The sequence below is a fragment of the Anser cygnoides genome, chromosome Z (genome assembly GCF_040182565.1).
Source record: "Anser cygnoides isolate HZ-2024a breed goose chromosome Z, Taihu_goose_T2T_genome, whole genome shotgun sequence".
NCBI lineage: Eukaryota > Metazoa > Chordata > Aves > Anseriformes > Anatidae > Anser > Anser cygnoides.
This window is the reverse complement of record NC_089912.1, coordinates 69,983,376-69,999,205: the sequence shown is the minus strand read 5'-3', so window position 1 is coordinate 69,999,205 and position 15,830 is coordinate 69,983,376. Positions and strand designations below refer to the sequence as shown.

Genomic DNA, 15,830 nt, shown 5'->3' with positions numbered 1-15,830 from the left:
CAGATGTACAGAAATGCATGTTAAAGCAATCCCATATTTATCATACCAAACATTTTCCCTTGGCTTTCTGTATTGGAGACACTCAAATCAATACAGAAATGGAAAATTGTTCCATTTCTTAAGGGTGTGGTGTCTTAAGATTTTTTTTCTTTTTTAGTTGCTTTAAGTTTAAATGCCCCTTTGCTAAAGAAAAAGTGTCATTCATTACCTGTTTTGAAGTAGGAAGCAGCATGCCCCAGGCTGAAGGTTGCAGACCCTAGCTGCGACTAGCACACCAAGATGCCCACTGGCTAGTTTCTGGTCAGTGGACAATTTCAGTCTTGAGAGAAATCAAGAACTGTTTGTCTTAGCACCATGACAGGGTTGCTGTTACGAAGAGTTGGATTAGAAAGGGAGAATAACCTAAACTTTGTTGTTCTTGAGAACGTGTTTCAAAGACTTCACACAATTAAAAAAGATTACAAGACTAGCTATAAAAAGGTATGAAAGTACTGGTGGATGGAAAGAGCTGTCACACATCTAAGTTCTGTCTGTGACAGTTTAGTAACTCATTACTCTCTATAAAATAAAAAAATATTCTAATCTGCTGTCCCATTCTCATAGTGTATTCCCAAATAAGTTTGACTGTCTGACCCAAACATTTGAATAGCTTTGATTTTCTATCTTTCTTCCGCTGCTGAAAGTTGCCAGATGGTCTGAATAGCTGCTTGCCCATTTTCACAGCAATGTATATGCCCGCTACATGATGAAACAAGTTTCCTGCTGAGGAACAGAAGCAATAGTCAGCTGTCCTCAGCTGGAAGGACACTTCATCAGATCCTGTAATGTTGAATCTGACAGATGAGGGGAAACCTGTTATAGCTTTGGAAAGGGCAAAGCTGTTAATAAACTTCTGTATTTCACAAATGCATAGAAATTGCTAATTATTTTTACTTTATTATAGTATGAAGAGCAGTATATGGCTAACATACTAGTTATCTAAGTTGCTCATTACTACAAAAATAAATAAATAAATAAATAAATAAATCTATGTACCTAGTAAATTGAACTTTTGCTTTAATTCTGGAACCTCTGTCCTTGCAAAACAAAGCTATGCATACAATATTAATTCATTATAGCATTGCATTTTCAAATATTACTATATACTACACTAAAGAAAGAAATATATTCCATGAGACAGGACCAGACTGGTATCCTTTAATGAACTGGGTAGCCACTTAATTCCTAGCTGTTTCCTTTATCACCACAGTTTGTCTGATAGTGAACACATTTTTTTTGCAAGGCAACTTTTTATTGTTATTTGAATTTTTGAATTTTATTTTCAATCTGTAATTAAATTCTAAGGTGACATAAAAATTTGAGTATTATATTTGGAGTAAAATTTATGTGCAAAATGAACTGACAGTTAATGGATAAGTGCCACACTGTCAGCTAAGCTGTATTGGTTCCCAGAGAGAAAGAAAAGAGTTTTTATAGGTCTGTATAAATTGGAAACAGGAATTTATTGGTAGAGAATTGTCCATGGATCCATCCAACAAAGAGTAGGAAGGATGCAAAATCACAATTAATGCTAGAGTTGAACTGCTCCCACAGTCTGTTATTTGCTTGAAGAAAAAAATCCCACAGCAAAACAGGGGAGGGGGGAAATTAGCACCTTGATATGTTGATATAGTCTAAAAGAACTATGAACATGACCACAGTGAGTGCCAAAACTGTGGCTCTTACAAAAGGTTTACTAATCCTAATTATTTAAGAATCATCTTACTGGATGAGTCACTCACCCTAACTCATTCAGGCTTTCCCAAAATCAGTCTCCCTTAGTGCTGTCTTTCGGGTGCATATAATTTCCTGTACAAAGTATTTTGTTACACTAATGGAAATATAAATACTATATACGTGTGCCCTATTTTAGTTACATTTTAATTAAATATGGAATGTAAGAACAAGTGAATGTTTTTATCATTGTTTAGTGCTTTGAAATAGTAATTTTTCATTAGTATAGTGATTGACATTTGTTTTAGACTGTTCTAGCGAACTGTTGTCCAAAGAGGCTAAAAAAAAAAAAAAAAAAAAGCATTACTAAAAGTGAAGCTTCAATTAAATTTAAATTACAGGTTAATTATACCTAATATATAACTATTAATTGAAATGGAATACATTCTTATGTTTGGAAAGGAAAGATAGAAGTATTTAGCACTTTCAAAGTGACAGCACGAAGGCAATGCACAATGCCAACTGCAGATGTGAATACTAGTGAGTAATATGCTGCTGCAGCTTTGTTTTTATGCTAATAAAGAACTTTGTCCAAACCATTTGAAAATAGTGTGTGTCCTTTGTGTTCTACTGCACACTCCTGTGCTATTGTTTGTTTTTCATAGACCATTTAAATCAACTAAACATCTAGGAGAGTATGATTGCTGAGGGCACCTGGTGCACTGATGTCATTAAGACACATTTTTAATAAATAATGGATATTTTCATTACATTGTTCTGTTGAAGTCTCCTGTTTATGAATTCATTAAGGAAAAAAAAAAAGTTTCTTATTTCTTATTTCTTTAAAAAAACACAAGTGTTTCATAGGAGCAAATTTTTACATTGTGTTCCTGCTCTCCAGTCCAAATAAATGAGATTTCATATTCTAATTGTTTTATTATGCTAGAGATTTTTTTCCAAAGAAATAGCGAATAGATTAAATGAACTCAAATACAGAACACGTATAATTAACATACACATTAGTCTTGTGGCCAGTGTGGAAATGATGCCATCAATATGTATATCAAAGCAATACAGATGATATATCAGTGGCTATAAAACAACTCAAATCAGTCAAGAAACATTGTTGGAAATGCATTCTGTCCATCACAAGAAGGTTGAAATACAATTCTGTAGTGCATCTTTTGAATGAGACTGCTCAACTGGAGCTGAGACCATGAAGCTTTTCCTGTTTCATGGAGCAGCCAGGCTCCATAGTGGCAATCCTTGATCCCTTCCAGACTGCAGGACATTTCTCCTATCTTTTCTTTCATGTTGTATCTAACTAGATGACTTCATTATTGATACGAAGAGCCTTCCAAAGAGATGTTCTTCAGCCAGAAGTTGTGGGTTGACACAGGATTTGCAGAATAAGTTGTATAGTTTACATAGTGATTCTTTCCAGTCTTCTTACTTGGCAAGAGTAACAAGAGGAAAGAAGGGCAGAAAAAAAAAAAAAAGTAAAAAAAAAGTATTTAGAATGAAAACATATATTTATTACAATAACAACCATGAATTCCATTGCTCCATTGTCCTGTGATGAAATCTAACATCGTTTTTTATGGTGTCTTCCCATCATTCTTGTTGAAGTAATCTAAAACACAGTGTTCTGCCAATAATGATGAAAGAATTATCTTTACACTCTTCAGAATACTTAGTATGCACAGTCAGTGTTTGTTTTGTTTGGGGTGTATGATGTTTCATAGGCTCAAGTATTTTTCTTTGTTCAGTACAGTGGAAGAGATCTCATTATGCCTTTAGTATTGTTTGAAGCTATTTTAAGTGAAGAAAGCAGAAAATCAAGAGGTAATCATAAATCACACATTTTCCAGCCAGTTAAGTTATTTATAAATTCAACCATATATTTAAAAATTTCTGTGTGATATCTAAAGTGTATCTTAGGAAATGGAATGGGTATTCACTGCATTTAACTACTCCCTTTGGGCACAGTGTCCTTCTCGCTCTTGTAACTACAATGCAGTGAGTGCAATCAAAGGAGAAGGGGTCAGGATGCGTTAGGGGATGGAAGAAGAAAGGACTGACTTCTGTTTGCTCTTTACAACAAATCGTCATTTTTCTTGGGTAACAGGTCTTCTGAGGGACGTTGGGTCGAGACTTTTACAATAGACATTAGTCTATAAATTCTCCCCAAAGCTATAGGGGTTCGAGTACATTCTATGCTGGATACACATTAACGTCCTTTGATTTATCCACTGTTATTTAAGCATCTTAGCCACTAAGCCTTCAGGGTTAGGTAGCATGTGGAAATTCTTCAACAAGAAGTGTCAGACCAAAAAACATCAGGGTTCTTTAAATTCAAATGAATTTAAAAAATGTGTTTTGTTAAAGACATCCAGCAAAAGAAATAACTGTACTAGCACTTTGTACATTTGAAGTAATGCTGCAGAATTTCTTATTCTTACTAATGAAAAATATTTGTATTTCCACACTTCATTGAGAATGCAAGTTTGTGATTAATACACAAGCATGGTAGGAAACAGTTTCCTGACCCACTTCCAGTATTTAAATATTAACAGATATGAACTCAGTGCTCTTAACTGCTAGAACTGGGTAGGGAAACTATCTCCCACCCTGCCTGGGCCCTAGAATTCAGAATATTTATATAAGTTTTTTCATTCTCAAACTTGAAAATGATATCAAATCAAACACTTCTTTTTGCAATTGACTTTTTCATTTCAGTTTGTACTGTAACGTGAATTAACTGGAATGTGTGAGTAAAACACCAGTTGTGATCTAAAGGAAAACACATTTTAGGGAATAAGGGTGGATAGAAAATTTGGAAGAAGTTTCCAAATTGTTTCTAATTTCAAAGTCTCATGCAAACAACCTCACTTTTAGTTGAATATAAAGAATATTTCTAACTGAATCCATTGTATTTTATACTGTGTTAAATGTTCTTTTATTTTAGGTAATAGTAAATCTCCTGTAAACTTTGCTAATGTAGATCTTCATTGAAAACAGAGGTGGATTCAAGGAAAAGAATGATCACATATGTATTCTAGAAGTGGAATATATTCAATACCTTGAGTTTGACATCTTTACAAACATATGAGGTCTTACATAACATGTCTGAATATCACAGACTTCTATTGGGAAACACAGTTCCATTAGATGGATTTATGCATCTCTCTCATAGTGCCTCATATGTTTTTCTGTTACAATCCTCTGACACTGCCTTAGGCCTTTTTCCGGAAAACCTTTTCCTGTGGGTTCAAGAATAAACAGTTGCAAGATGGGCCGTTTCTTGGGACCCTGCATGGAGATTCAGTCCCCTCTCTTCCAGAACGACGAATTTCTGTTAGAGATACTCTCGAAGCAAGCCTGCTAGATTAATCAAGTGGAGTAAAGAGAGGTTAAAAGGGATCTGCTGTTCAGCCAAATAAGAAAAAAAAAAAAAAGTCTGAAATCCTAATTTTCATCTCCCAAAATACCTATGACATAAAACCAAACAGAAAGCATTTTCACGTTTGAAAGATTTTTTATTAAATCAGTTCTTACATTCAGATATCATGTATTAAAATAGTTTAGAAAATCTCCTGAATGATTAAAGGAATTGATTCTCTCTGTCAGATGAATATTTCAAAAATAATAATAATAATAAAATCAATAGAATCACTTGCGTTAATTGAGTCAGCAAGCTGTGTTTGACAGCTGATGGATCATTTTTTACAACTTGAAGTGATTTTTTTTTTTAAAGGCCCAATAAAATCAGAGTGTAGACTGAGAAAACCTATAAGCACAGCTTTTAATGGAGATTAGTTATTTTTTTATAGTAGCAGAGATTGAATCAAACGCCTTCAGAACTGCCCATGCAACCTTGTACAAATAGCAAGAGAAAAATTGCCACTGAGTACTTGTTAGCATTGAGTCACTTCCTAGCTGTTAAGTTTCTCATGGTTCACTAAATTCTTTGTTTACTGCATGTAATGAATGTTTCTCTCCCCAGAGATTTGCCTTTTGACCAAGGGCCGTCGAACTGCCAGTGTACGAGCAGACACATATTGTCGCCTCTACTCCCTCTCAGTGGACAACTTCAATGAGGTTCTGGAAGAGTACCCCATGATGAGAAGAGCCTTTGAAACAGTGGCAATTGATAGACTCGACAGAATAGGTAGTATTATTTTTTCCATATTTGAAATTCATAAAATCTTTCTACCTTTTCTTTTCCTAGAGTTGAAGGATAAAGTGCCGATTAAACCTTTCTTAAAAAAAATTCATTTCTGTTACATTGAAGTAAATGCTCTGTTGATCTATAAATAAGATGTGATAAGAAATTCTGAAATTACACTTTGAAGTAATAAAAAACTTTGAATTTTAGAGAGCTCTCAATCTTCTCTGAGGATTATTCTGTATAGTTTAATTATCATTAGCATTATTTATGAATCCTGTATATTTCTTTTTCTGACTTCAGTAATTCATGGGATTTATGCAGTTTAGGGGGCAGTAGATGACATATTCATACATAAACAGTTTAGAGATGGCATCTATAGTGCTGAGAAGAGCTGAAGTCTCTCAGCACTCTCAAAACCTGTGTTTGTTGAAGTGAGCTAATCCTTTGCAGCAGGGCTCTCATTTTCCTCACAACATGGGCTCTGGTAGCATTGATGGCTGCACACTGGAGTTACTCAGATCAGCTTGTAATGAGAAAAGCAGGCCAAGGATATCTGAGTGAAAGGTGGAATTATACAGCAGATCATCAAAACAGTGTTGCTGTTATGCAACCAGCCATTCTGGACCTCTCTAATAAAATATATTAGGTAAAATATATGGCCTTAGGTAGAAAGAAATGCATTCTGATCATCATTATCGACACTGGTTTTAAAATGCAGCTATTCATATAAAATCATTTATCCTCAATGTTGTTTCCTCAACCTCACAAGAAAATTCTAGTGTAAGATTTTATCCACATCACTTTTTTTCAATACAGATAAGTCTGCAGTTTCTTCAAAGGGAATAGGGAACAACTTTCAGTGCATTGTCATTGTGCTATCTATTCCAAGCTGAAAATGTGATTTGGAAGAAAACATATTTGTGTTTTCTTTAACATAGCAAGAGTAAAAAAAATGAAATACATATATATAGTTTTCTAATATTGAATAGATCTATTTTATTATTTTGCAATTTGTGAGTACTCAGTGCATTTATTTATCTTATTAAGACTTTATAAACTCATAAAATTTGTCTTCCAATGCTTTCTGGAAATGTAGTCCAACTCTTAAGTGATATGTGCTTCAATAATACTAGTAGTAAAGTGCAGTCTGCTCGAATCACTAATCCAGTCTGAAGTGCTGTGTTTACAATACAAAATCTGCACAGAACAAAAGATAAGATGTGAATTGTCTTATCTAAAAAAATAAAAAAATAAATAAAGCAGTTCAGTGCAGTTGTATTCCTATGTATCCAATGACACAAAATCTGTGTCTTGCAGACACTAAAAGCATCAAAGAAGTGTCAAGACACAGAGAAGACAGTACACAGTACACAACAGGCTTTATTGCATAAGCAAGTTTCACATTAGCAGTGAGATCATATCAGTTCACAAGCATCTGAAAACATGATTTGTTGTAAACTAGTGGTCACTGGTTACTAATGGCTAGTAGTTAGTTCCATGGAATGTACTAAATGGAAGATGTACTTATAACTTACTTAAGAGTTTAGTGGAAATTAGGACAGTTTTGCAGAAAGAAGAATGTTATTCATGCAGAGCCTGGTGGCCTTTTCAACCCTGTTGTTCAGTAAATTACCATGGTTACATATTCAGAATAATTACAATAATGGCAATCCACTGCAAGTGAAGGAGCTCGGAAAGTTCAGGTGTCTCTGAACATGATGGCACTATTAAAGCTTGCAGTTCTTGTGTAGAGAGGGGGAACCATGTCTGGGTGAAGGCGATGTTTATGATGTGAGCCTCGGCAAAAGAGCTAAAATGTGAAGTAAGTATGTCAGGCTGGCTAAGTCTTCTGCTTGTCTGTACAGGGAAGAAGAACTCCATCCTCCTCCAGAAGTTCCAGAAGGACCTCAACACAGGGGTTTTCAACAACCAGGAGAATGAGATCTTGAAGCAGATTGTCAAGCATGATAGGGAGATGGTGCAGACCATCGCCCCAGGGAGCTTGCAGCAGATGCCTGTGCTGAACTCCAGCACCTCTGCCACCTCCTCATCGCGCGTCAGGACACAGTCCCCTCCTGTTTACACTACTGGCAGCCTGTCCCATGGAAATCTGCACTCCCCCTCGCCCAGCACACAGACACCCCAGCAAGCTGTCATCCTCTCGCCCTGCTCCTACACCACTGCCGTCTGCAGCCCACCTGTACAGAGTCCCCTGGCCGGCCGAACTTTCCAGTACGCCTCACCGACAGCCTCACAGCTCTCCCTCATGCAGCAGCAGCCACAGGCACCCCAGCCGCCGCCAGGTGCTGCACCCAAGAACGAGGTCCACAAGAGTACCCAGGCCCTCCACAACACCAACCTGAGCCGGGAGGTGCGGCCCCTCTCCGCCTCGCAGCCCTCCCTGCCCCATGAGATCTCCACCCTGATCGCCAGGCCTCACCCCACTGTGGGGGAGTCCCTGGCCTCCCTCCCGCAGCCTGCCCCCGGTGCCAGCGTGCCGCCAGCCAGCCGGGCCACTGTCCCCCAGCGGGTCTCACTCTTCCGACAGATGTCCTCGGGAGCCATCCCCCCGAACCGGGGGGCAGTGCCGCCCACAGCACCCCTGCAAAGGGATTCTTCTGCAGTCTTAAGCACAGAGTCGGAGGGAGACAAACCACGGTTCGCGTCAAACTTATGATTCCTGGTGACTACGAGAAACAGACTTGCAGCAAACTGAGAGCCGTCCCAGGAACTGTTTTAGCCTGTTTCCTCGTGTATCCTAGCAGTCTACTTATGAGAAAAAATACTTTAGACAGCTTTGCCCTACATAACGAATGTAAAAATTATGTGTGTATATATATATATAAATGGTATATATATATATATATCAAAAAAGGGATTAAGAAAACTTGTTTGAATTCGTGTCTTCCTTTCTTGCAACCATTAAAGAAGTCTAAATTATTCTGTAATATTATTTATTTATAACATGTTGACTTTAAAACCAGTCTAACAGATTTTAGTTCACAAGGTTTCCCATTTTCATGGGAAAATTATCAACATAGTAACAAATTTCAAACAAGTATAAAACAAATAATCAACCTAACTAAAACATAGCACTGACCAAGTGGTATTCTGAAAACATTGTTATTTCATTTACTCATATACATTGTTAATAATTTTCCATGAAGAGTTCAGTTATTTCCAATTGCAATTCCTATTTTTTGTGCTTTCCATTCAGAATTAGATTGACAAGCCAAGGCTGGCACTAGCACTCCTCTGGATAGATTGTAACCTCATGCCATGTCAACCCGTCTGTTGTTTCAGTAAACTGGGTGGATTTCAGTCTTCATATTGCTAAAGACTTTTACAAAGACTATAAATATTGCCATTGTAAATACCTTTTAAGACCCAAATAAAAATAGCTGCTGTGTGGTGTACCATTGCAAGGTATTTGTTTAGGAATTTAGGTTCAGCTCTTCACTTCAAAATTTACAGTTTTAAAATTTGTTAAAGCTAAGTGCAACACAACTGTTGAATTGTAATGCAATGGCTTAAAACCTATAATGTTACTTTTACATGCAATGTTTTATGCAAAATTGTACGCTTGATCCTGCAAATCGCTTGTACTTCACCAATACCATCACTTTTCTTCTCCTTGCCCTAAATAGCATCCAAAAATATTCCATGCATGCTTTGGGGAAAAAAAATAAAATAATAATTTAAAAAAAAGTAAAAATAAAAATAAAAATAGGTTCAGTCAGCTATTGTAGGAAAAGACTTTTATGGTATCTTAGGAAATAATAACCATTCATTGATTACGTCTACCTTAAAATTCCTATAATGCTGACTTTGAATCTCTGGTTTAAGTCTAGAAGTGAGGTCTTTCATTTAAAGGATTATTTGTAATCCACAGCTTGATTTAGGCTTTCAGGTGCTTTCTGTGTCTTCACTGTAGTTTTGTAGTTGACTGTGGTGTTAATTAAAAATAAATAAATAAATAAATATAATATAGCATCAAGTCTGTCTGGAAATGCACGATTTGCTCTGTGTATATTGTAATTAAATGGATAGTGTATCCTAAGGCATGTAGTGTCAAACATAGCCCATAGGTACGAGGTTTATTATTTTTTATGTCTTCAAAACAGAATGGAAATTGTGACAGAAAGCAGGGTTAAAGCATACTCTTTTGTGAACATTTTGTTTTGTTTGCTCAGATCTTCACATTATCCACACACAAAAAAAAAAAAAAAAAAAAAGTCTTTCATAGTCATTTGTGCCTGATTTGTCACATTTAATAGAGATTGAAACTAAATGTGTAATAATTTAACTCATTGAAAAATCAGCATTATGGATATGATACAAGCATATATTCTGTTCCTTAAAACTCAGCTGATTCATGTTAAGGAAGTGAATGCAAAGGAATGCATCTTTTCCCATTAATGCTGAGTTTCACAATGCACAGAAAAAGTAAATAACATCACAAACTACATAATGCAGTGAATCCAGATGTACTTGAGAGCCAAGTAAATATTCTAAAGCTAACAGAGCTTGAACCCATGCTGCCTGTTATGCCTTTTACTAAAGTGGTACATCAAATAAAAAGTAAAAAATATATTTTTTTTTCCAGTTTCTGCTGACTCCCACTCACCAGTGAAAATCAATGTAATTAACCCATTAACATGCTGCTGCCATTAGTCTAAGTGGCCCAGAGTAGTATACGAGGAAGCGGTTGTTTAAACATGTTTGGAACATTATGGATACGCTGCAAGACCATTTATTTCTCAGTACAATACCCCCCACATATTATTTTAATACTAACAAATTCTGTCAGTTAATTAAGATCATATTCTGATCTTTCAAACTGTTTAAGGTTTACATTTAATAGGAGAAATGGGGTTAGTAGTGAAATATTTTTATATATATATTTATTTTATTTTAAGCACTATGAAGAAATATTAATTCACATGGTCTTTCAGTGAAACCATAAATAATTTTTAATGACTTTGTAATAGAGTGGACAATATCTAGGCTTTGTATGTTAATTAAAAAAAAAAAAAAGTGGTACAGGGTATAAAATTATATACGTATATATATAATGTATGTATGAATGTGTATATACTTAGATTAAGAAACAAATGACTCACATTCCTGTAATATAAAGGTCCATTGCTAGTTTCTGAACTGACCTATTTTGTCTGTACATACCTAAGCCCATAAATATGAAATCTCACATCTGTACAGGATGAAATGTATTAATGAAAAAGGTTGGATCTTACTGCTGCTGGGAAGACTATAGATCTGATTCTTACAATAACTCTATGATTGGGGATAAGTTAGACTTTTTTCTTTTGTCTTTGCTCAAAGCCATAAATAAATATATATTAAAAATTATTAATAAATTGAAGAAAATATTTAAAAAATAAAGCCATGAATGTTTTTTTTCTTTTTTTTTCTTTTTTTTTTTTCATTCCAATATGTTCATAACTTATCAGGTTTTTCTTTACCATGAAAGAAGAACTGTTTGCTTTTCCCATTTCTCTGTTCTTAGTCCCAGAATTGATGTGCAGTATGGGGAGGTGGGGAAAAGAATGGGTAATTATGTACACTGTAAGAAGAAGAGGTCTTAGAAATCTGAAGATGTTATATGATATACTCAATCAATTCCTAAGCAATATTTCCATGGTAGATTATAGGAATTCATTGTGCTAAAAATGTGATCTTCATAAAACTCTTGTTTAAGCCATTACCGCTAAATGGTAATGTTTCTTGAGTACAAATATTTGAAACTGAAGTTTGCTTATAGATAAACTTTAAAATATCCCGGGGGAGAATCCCAAGTAGTTGTTAGTGTAACTTATGAAAACTGTATTCTGTCATACCTTCAGTTTATCTTACTAACTGTGCCAGTCCCAAGTGATATACCTCTGAACTTGTGTGTAATAGTTGAGATTTCAAGGGGCTATTGGTATGGAAGTAGTATTCATTAATTACACTGTTGGTGATTGTAACTGAAGATACAGAACTGGAACCAAAGTGAGTTTTATTTTAAGCAGCAAAATTTCAAGTAATGGTGCAGGTCGTTATGAGTTGAGATTAATATTTCTGTTTTCAAAATTCACTTACATGAGTTCTCACACTGACTTCAGTACGTTTATCCATGTAAATTCTATTCTAATTTATAGATGGAAGAAAATATTTTGTTTAAAAAATAAAATATTAGATTTTTAAAATAACCTGCAGCTCAGCTGCTCTGGCAATACACAGTCACATTAATTATTTCTGCTGTTCTGAAGTCCTCTTTTCACATAAAAATGTGAAAAGATAGGAACACAAAGTGTTTGTCTAGAAATCCTGGATCTGAGCTATAGTGAATTATGTGGTATATTCTAGGACACGTTATAAGCATTGGGTGCACACAGTTTATTTATTTATTTAGTATTTGGCCTTTCTCCTGCTTTTTTTTTTTTTTTTTTTTTTTTAAGCAGGGAAGAGTAAGAACAGTGTAATTGCTTTAGACCATATCCTCTGAGAAATACATCTTGTGAATTTAGAATCTATACATTTTTACTAGCAGTAAAACAGCACAAGAGCAAAACCCAGTGCTCTTTCACATAATTAGCACTTTTAGTCATTTACTTGATTGATGCAGTTGGTCATACAGGCTAATGGCATAATTTCTGGTCCATGATTACATTTCTATCACCTCCATGAGCAAATGCAATATCTTAACTTATGCTAGCACTGGTTTTCAGTCAAGATATGGGAACATTAGAACACAGTGGTAGAACACAAGCAAGGTATCAACCTAAATGAAGTGAATCTCTCCATGTACAGTCTATGTACATTTTCAAATACTGCTACATGTATATGCACCCCCTTTTAAAAAGTATCTTTTCTGATATAAACAAAACATTTGGTAGATCATTTAAGATGTATACAATGGCTCAGATAATTCTTGCCTCATGAGTTGAAAGACTCAAAAGAGCATTTGCACTGAAACTAAACTTTGCATCATCCTTGAAACTGTTCCAGATACATGATGTTCTTTCAACTGCTTGCAGAAGATACCATATTTCTTACTATTCTCCAGTTTTATATGATATATTTGCAGCATGGTTCCCCCTGTTAAGGTCCCACCCTGGTTAGTTCTTGCTGAAAGGTCATTGGAAAAACTGGATTGAGTAGAACCACACACAAAAAAAGAAGAGAAAATGCCAAATGCTGGGTTGCTTCTCTAACCAGTTCAAATTAGCCTGTGCAGGAAAGGGAATCGGGTACTCTACAGCATTTCATTGGAAAGTCTATAGAGACCTGCAGGGATTCTGATACCATTCATCTCAAGAAAATCAGATTCCAACCTGAAAATATGTATCCGGTGTTGGCTGCTTCTGAACACTACTGTTACTGAAGAGTTTACATGGACAGGGGCAAATAGTTTCTATAGCATTGGCAAAGCATTTTGCCGACCCTCTTTTTAAGGACTACTCTTTATAGTTTTTCTACTGCACTAGTACCACAAAACCAAGGCCTTCTGTGAACAGCATAACAGAGCATGACCATTGCTCATGGATCTACTTGCACCTATTTTTAGGGAGCAAAATGTGTGCAGTCCTGTTTTATTGTTGCGGGGGGGGGGGGGGGGGGGGGGGGAGGGGGGGGGCTGAAAGGAGAGACCTCATTTTGAAGGCAATAAATGAAAGAGAGCAATAAATGGAGCCTTCAGTCTTTGTTATAGATATATAGGCATTTTAGGGTCCTGGACCAGGTTCTGTTTGAATTGGATTTTTCGTTTCTTCACAAAATCAACACAAAAAATGGGGCTGTTGTGCTTGTTATACCACAGATGTAGTCTGCATTGTTGAGGACAATTTCAATTAATAGTTTTTTTCTAAGATCTGTGTGGGAGTGTGGCCATGGGGGTCGACAAGCCCCATGGTTGGTGATAACATCGGACTCTTGATGAGGCCATCAGGAATGTAAAGAGTTTAAAGGGAACAAAGAAGGGTGATTCAGGAGATGCCTTGCTGTCTTGGACTGCTTGTTCTCCAGTCCTTAAGACATAGAAGTTGCTGGGTGTTTGCTACTACCGGGCAAAGTTGTTGGCCAATGAATAGTTAGTGGAAAAGTACTGCTGTGGAGCAAATGGTATAAGAAGGGAGCCTGTCCTCAATATGAGAGTGGAAGAGAGTTGAAGTTATGTCATCCATAAAGTGGTAGCAGTTACTGATTCTGAAAGAACCCTGGTGTCTGTGTGGTCATTACGCCACAGATCTGGAGAATTTAAGTTCAAATTTATGAGTTCCTCTAGTCTAGTCAAAAGGTGATGTGAACAATAATTGATGCCAGGTCAATGTCCACTGCAACAGGAAAGGAGAGAAGATGGGCAACAATATTTGAGTTGCTCTTACAAAGGACTGTAAGTATTCCTGAATATGGTCTGGTCTGATCAATTCACATCTGAAACTTTTACAAAAATAATCATATTGTCATTGAAAACTTTGCCTTTTTTTTTTTTTTTAATTTAATTTAATCATCAATCAATGCCCTTTCTGCCTATGATCTGTTTTCAGCCAATGCTAGGTCATCTTGGCAACAGATTAGTACCAAATTTGGAGGCAGTGCTGTATCTCTGAAATATTTTTTTTAGCTGGTAACTGCACGTTGATGTTCAAAAAACATTAAGATTTTTTGTTGTTGTTTTTAAACCCTCTAAAGGAAGTGTATTATGTGCATTTTACCAATTGGTATTATGTTAATACCTTCCTCCAAGTAGAGCTTATGAAATGTTAATGATTCACTGGACCTTTGTCTCACAGATCATGGTGTCCTGGACAGAAATAGTGAATACTGTGGAAAAGTCCAAGAGAATGGTTATGATATTTCCTATTTTTCTCCAGTACCAAGACCATTCATGGTGGATTATCTGTCAGATCTACCAGGTAAATCAGATTCTAGGTGGGACAGTCCAGGGCTTTGGCTTTTGTTTGTCTTTTGCAAGACAAAGAGATGTGGACAAAATTCAGAACTGTCCATCAAACTCTTGATTGAACTAATGATATTCACATAGAGAGATAAACTAGACGATATAATAATGTAATGCCATCTGGCACATAGCATCAGTAATGTTCAGCGTGTTCTGTGAAAGAGGAGACAAATTTTTTTTATTTTTTTTTTTTTGTGCCTTGCAAAAAAGAGTTGGTATTGTTAATAGCTGCTGAAAATTGATGTATCTAGGGTGAATTTTCATTGCGTAGGCAGCAGTATTACAGAAGATAGCACTGAGCATAGAGCACCATATGTCACAGTCCTGGTTGTTTGAGGTCTGTGTTGTCAATGGAGTTCTTTATTGTTTATCGCTACACTCTTCTGAGTCACTTCTTGCTCTTAGCCTGTCCTGGATATCTAGAACACACAGCTGTGTATGTTAATAGTTTCAGCTGTGATAGGTGTTAAAACACATTGTGGAAAGTGTTTTGTGAAAGTGATTGTTCTCTTATTTTGTTTCTTCTCTGATTTATTTTTTTTCAGGAAAATTCTCAGTAATAATGAGACATACTGATGTCATTAACAAAGAGCAGTAAAAATGGAAAAAGTGACAATAAAAATGAGTTGAAGAAAGGCAAAGTGAAGTGCCATAAGCAAAAAAAAATATAGATATATATTTGAAATAAACCTTTCTGTTAAGATTCCCTGAAGGACATGAAAAAGATAGGGGAGGAAAGATGACAATATGTCAAGTCCTGTTGAAGGCTGGAAAGCAGTTCCATCATGAGAGTAGCAATAAAGCAAGAGGAGAAGGAGAAATCAGTCTCTCTTGGTTTTCTGTCACAAATCCATTACTTCTTTTGGGTCATCTATTTCATTTCTTTTGAAAAATGAAACAGAGAGAATTGAACAGAGAGATTTTCTTAAAGGTCAAGTCCTGTGGACTGCAAGGTGGACATGAGCCCAGTCTGTTCCCTGGCAG

General features: G+C 35.9%; 1 protein-coding gene across 1 annotated transcript in view; it reads left to right on the top strand.

Moving 5' to 3' along the window:
- The window catches only part of HCN1 (hyperpolarization activated cyclic nucleotide gated potassium channel 1), a 213,425-nt gene extending 202,138 nt beyond the window's left edge, over window positions 1-11,287 (top strand). The window contains exons 7-8 of the mRNA XM_066988158.1: window positions 5,720-5,884; window positions 7,750-11,287. Of these exons, the coding sequence (XP_066844259.1) occupies window positions 5,720-5,884; window positions 7,750-8,561 (977 nt within the window). The 3' untranslated portion in view covers window positions 8,562-11,287. The remainder of the gene's footprint in view (window positions 1-5,719; window positions 5,885-7,749) is intronic.
- Window positions 11,288-15,830: the final 4,543 nt, after the last annotated feature.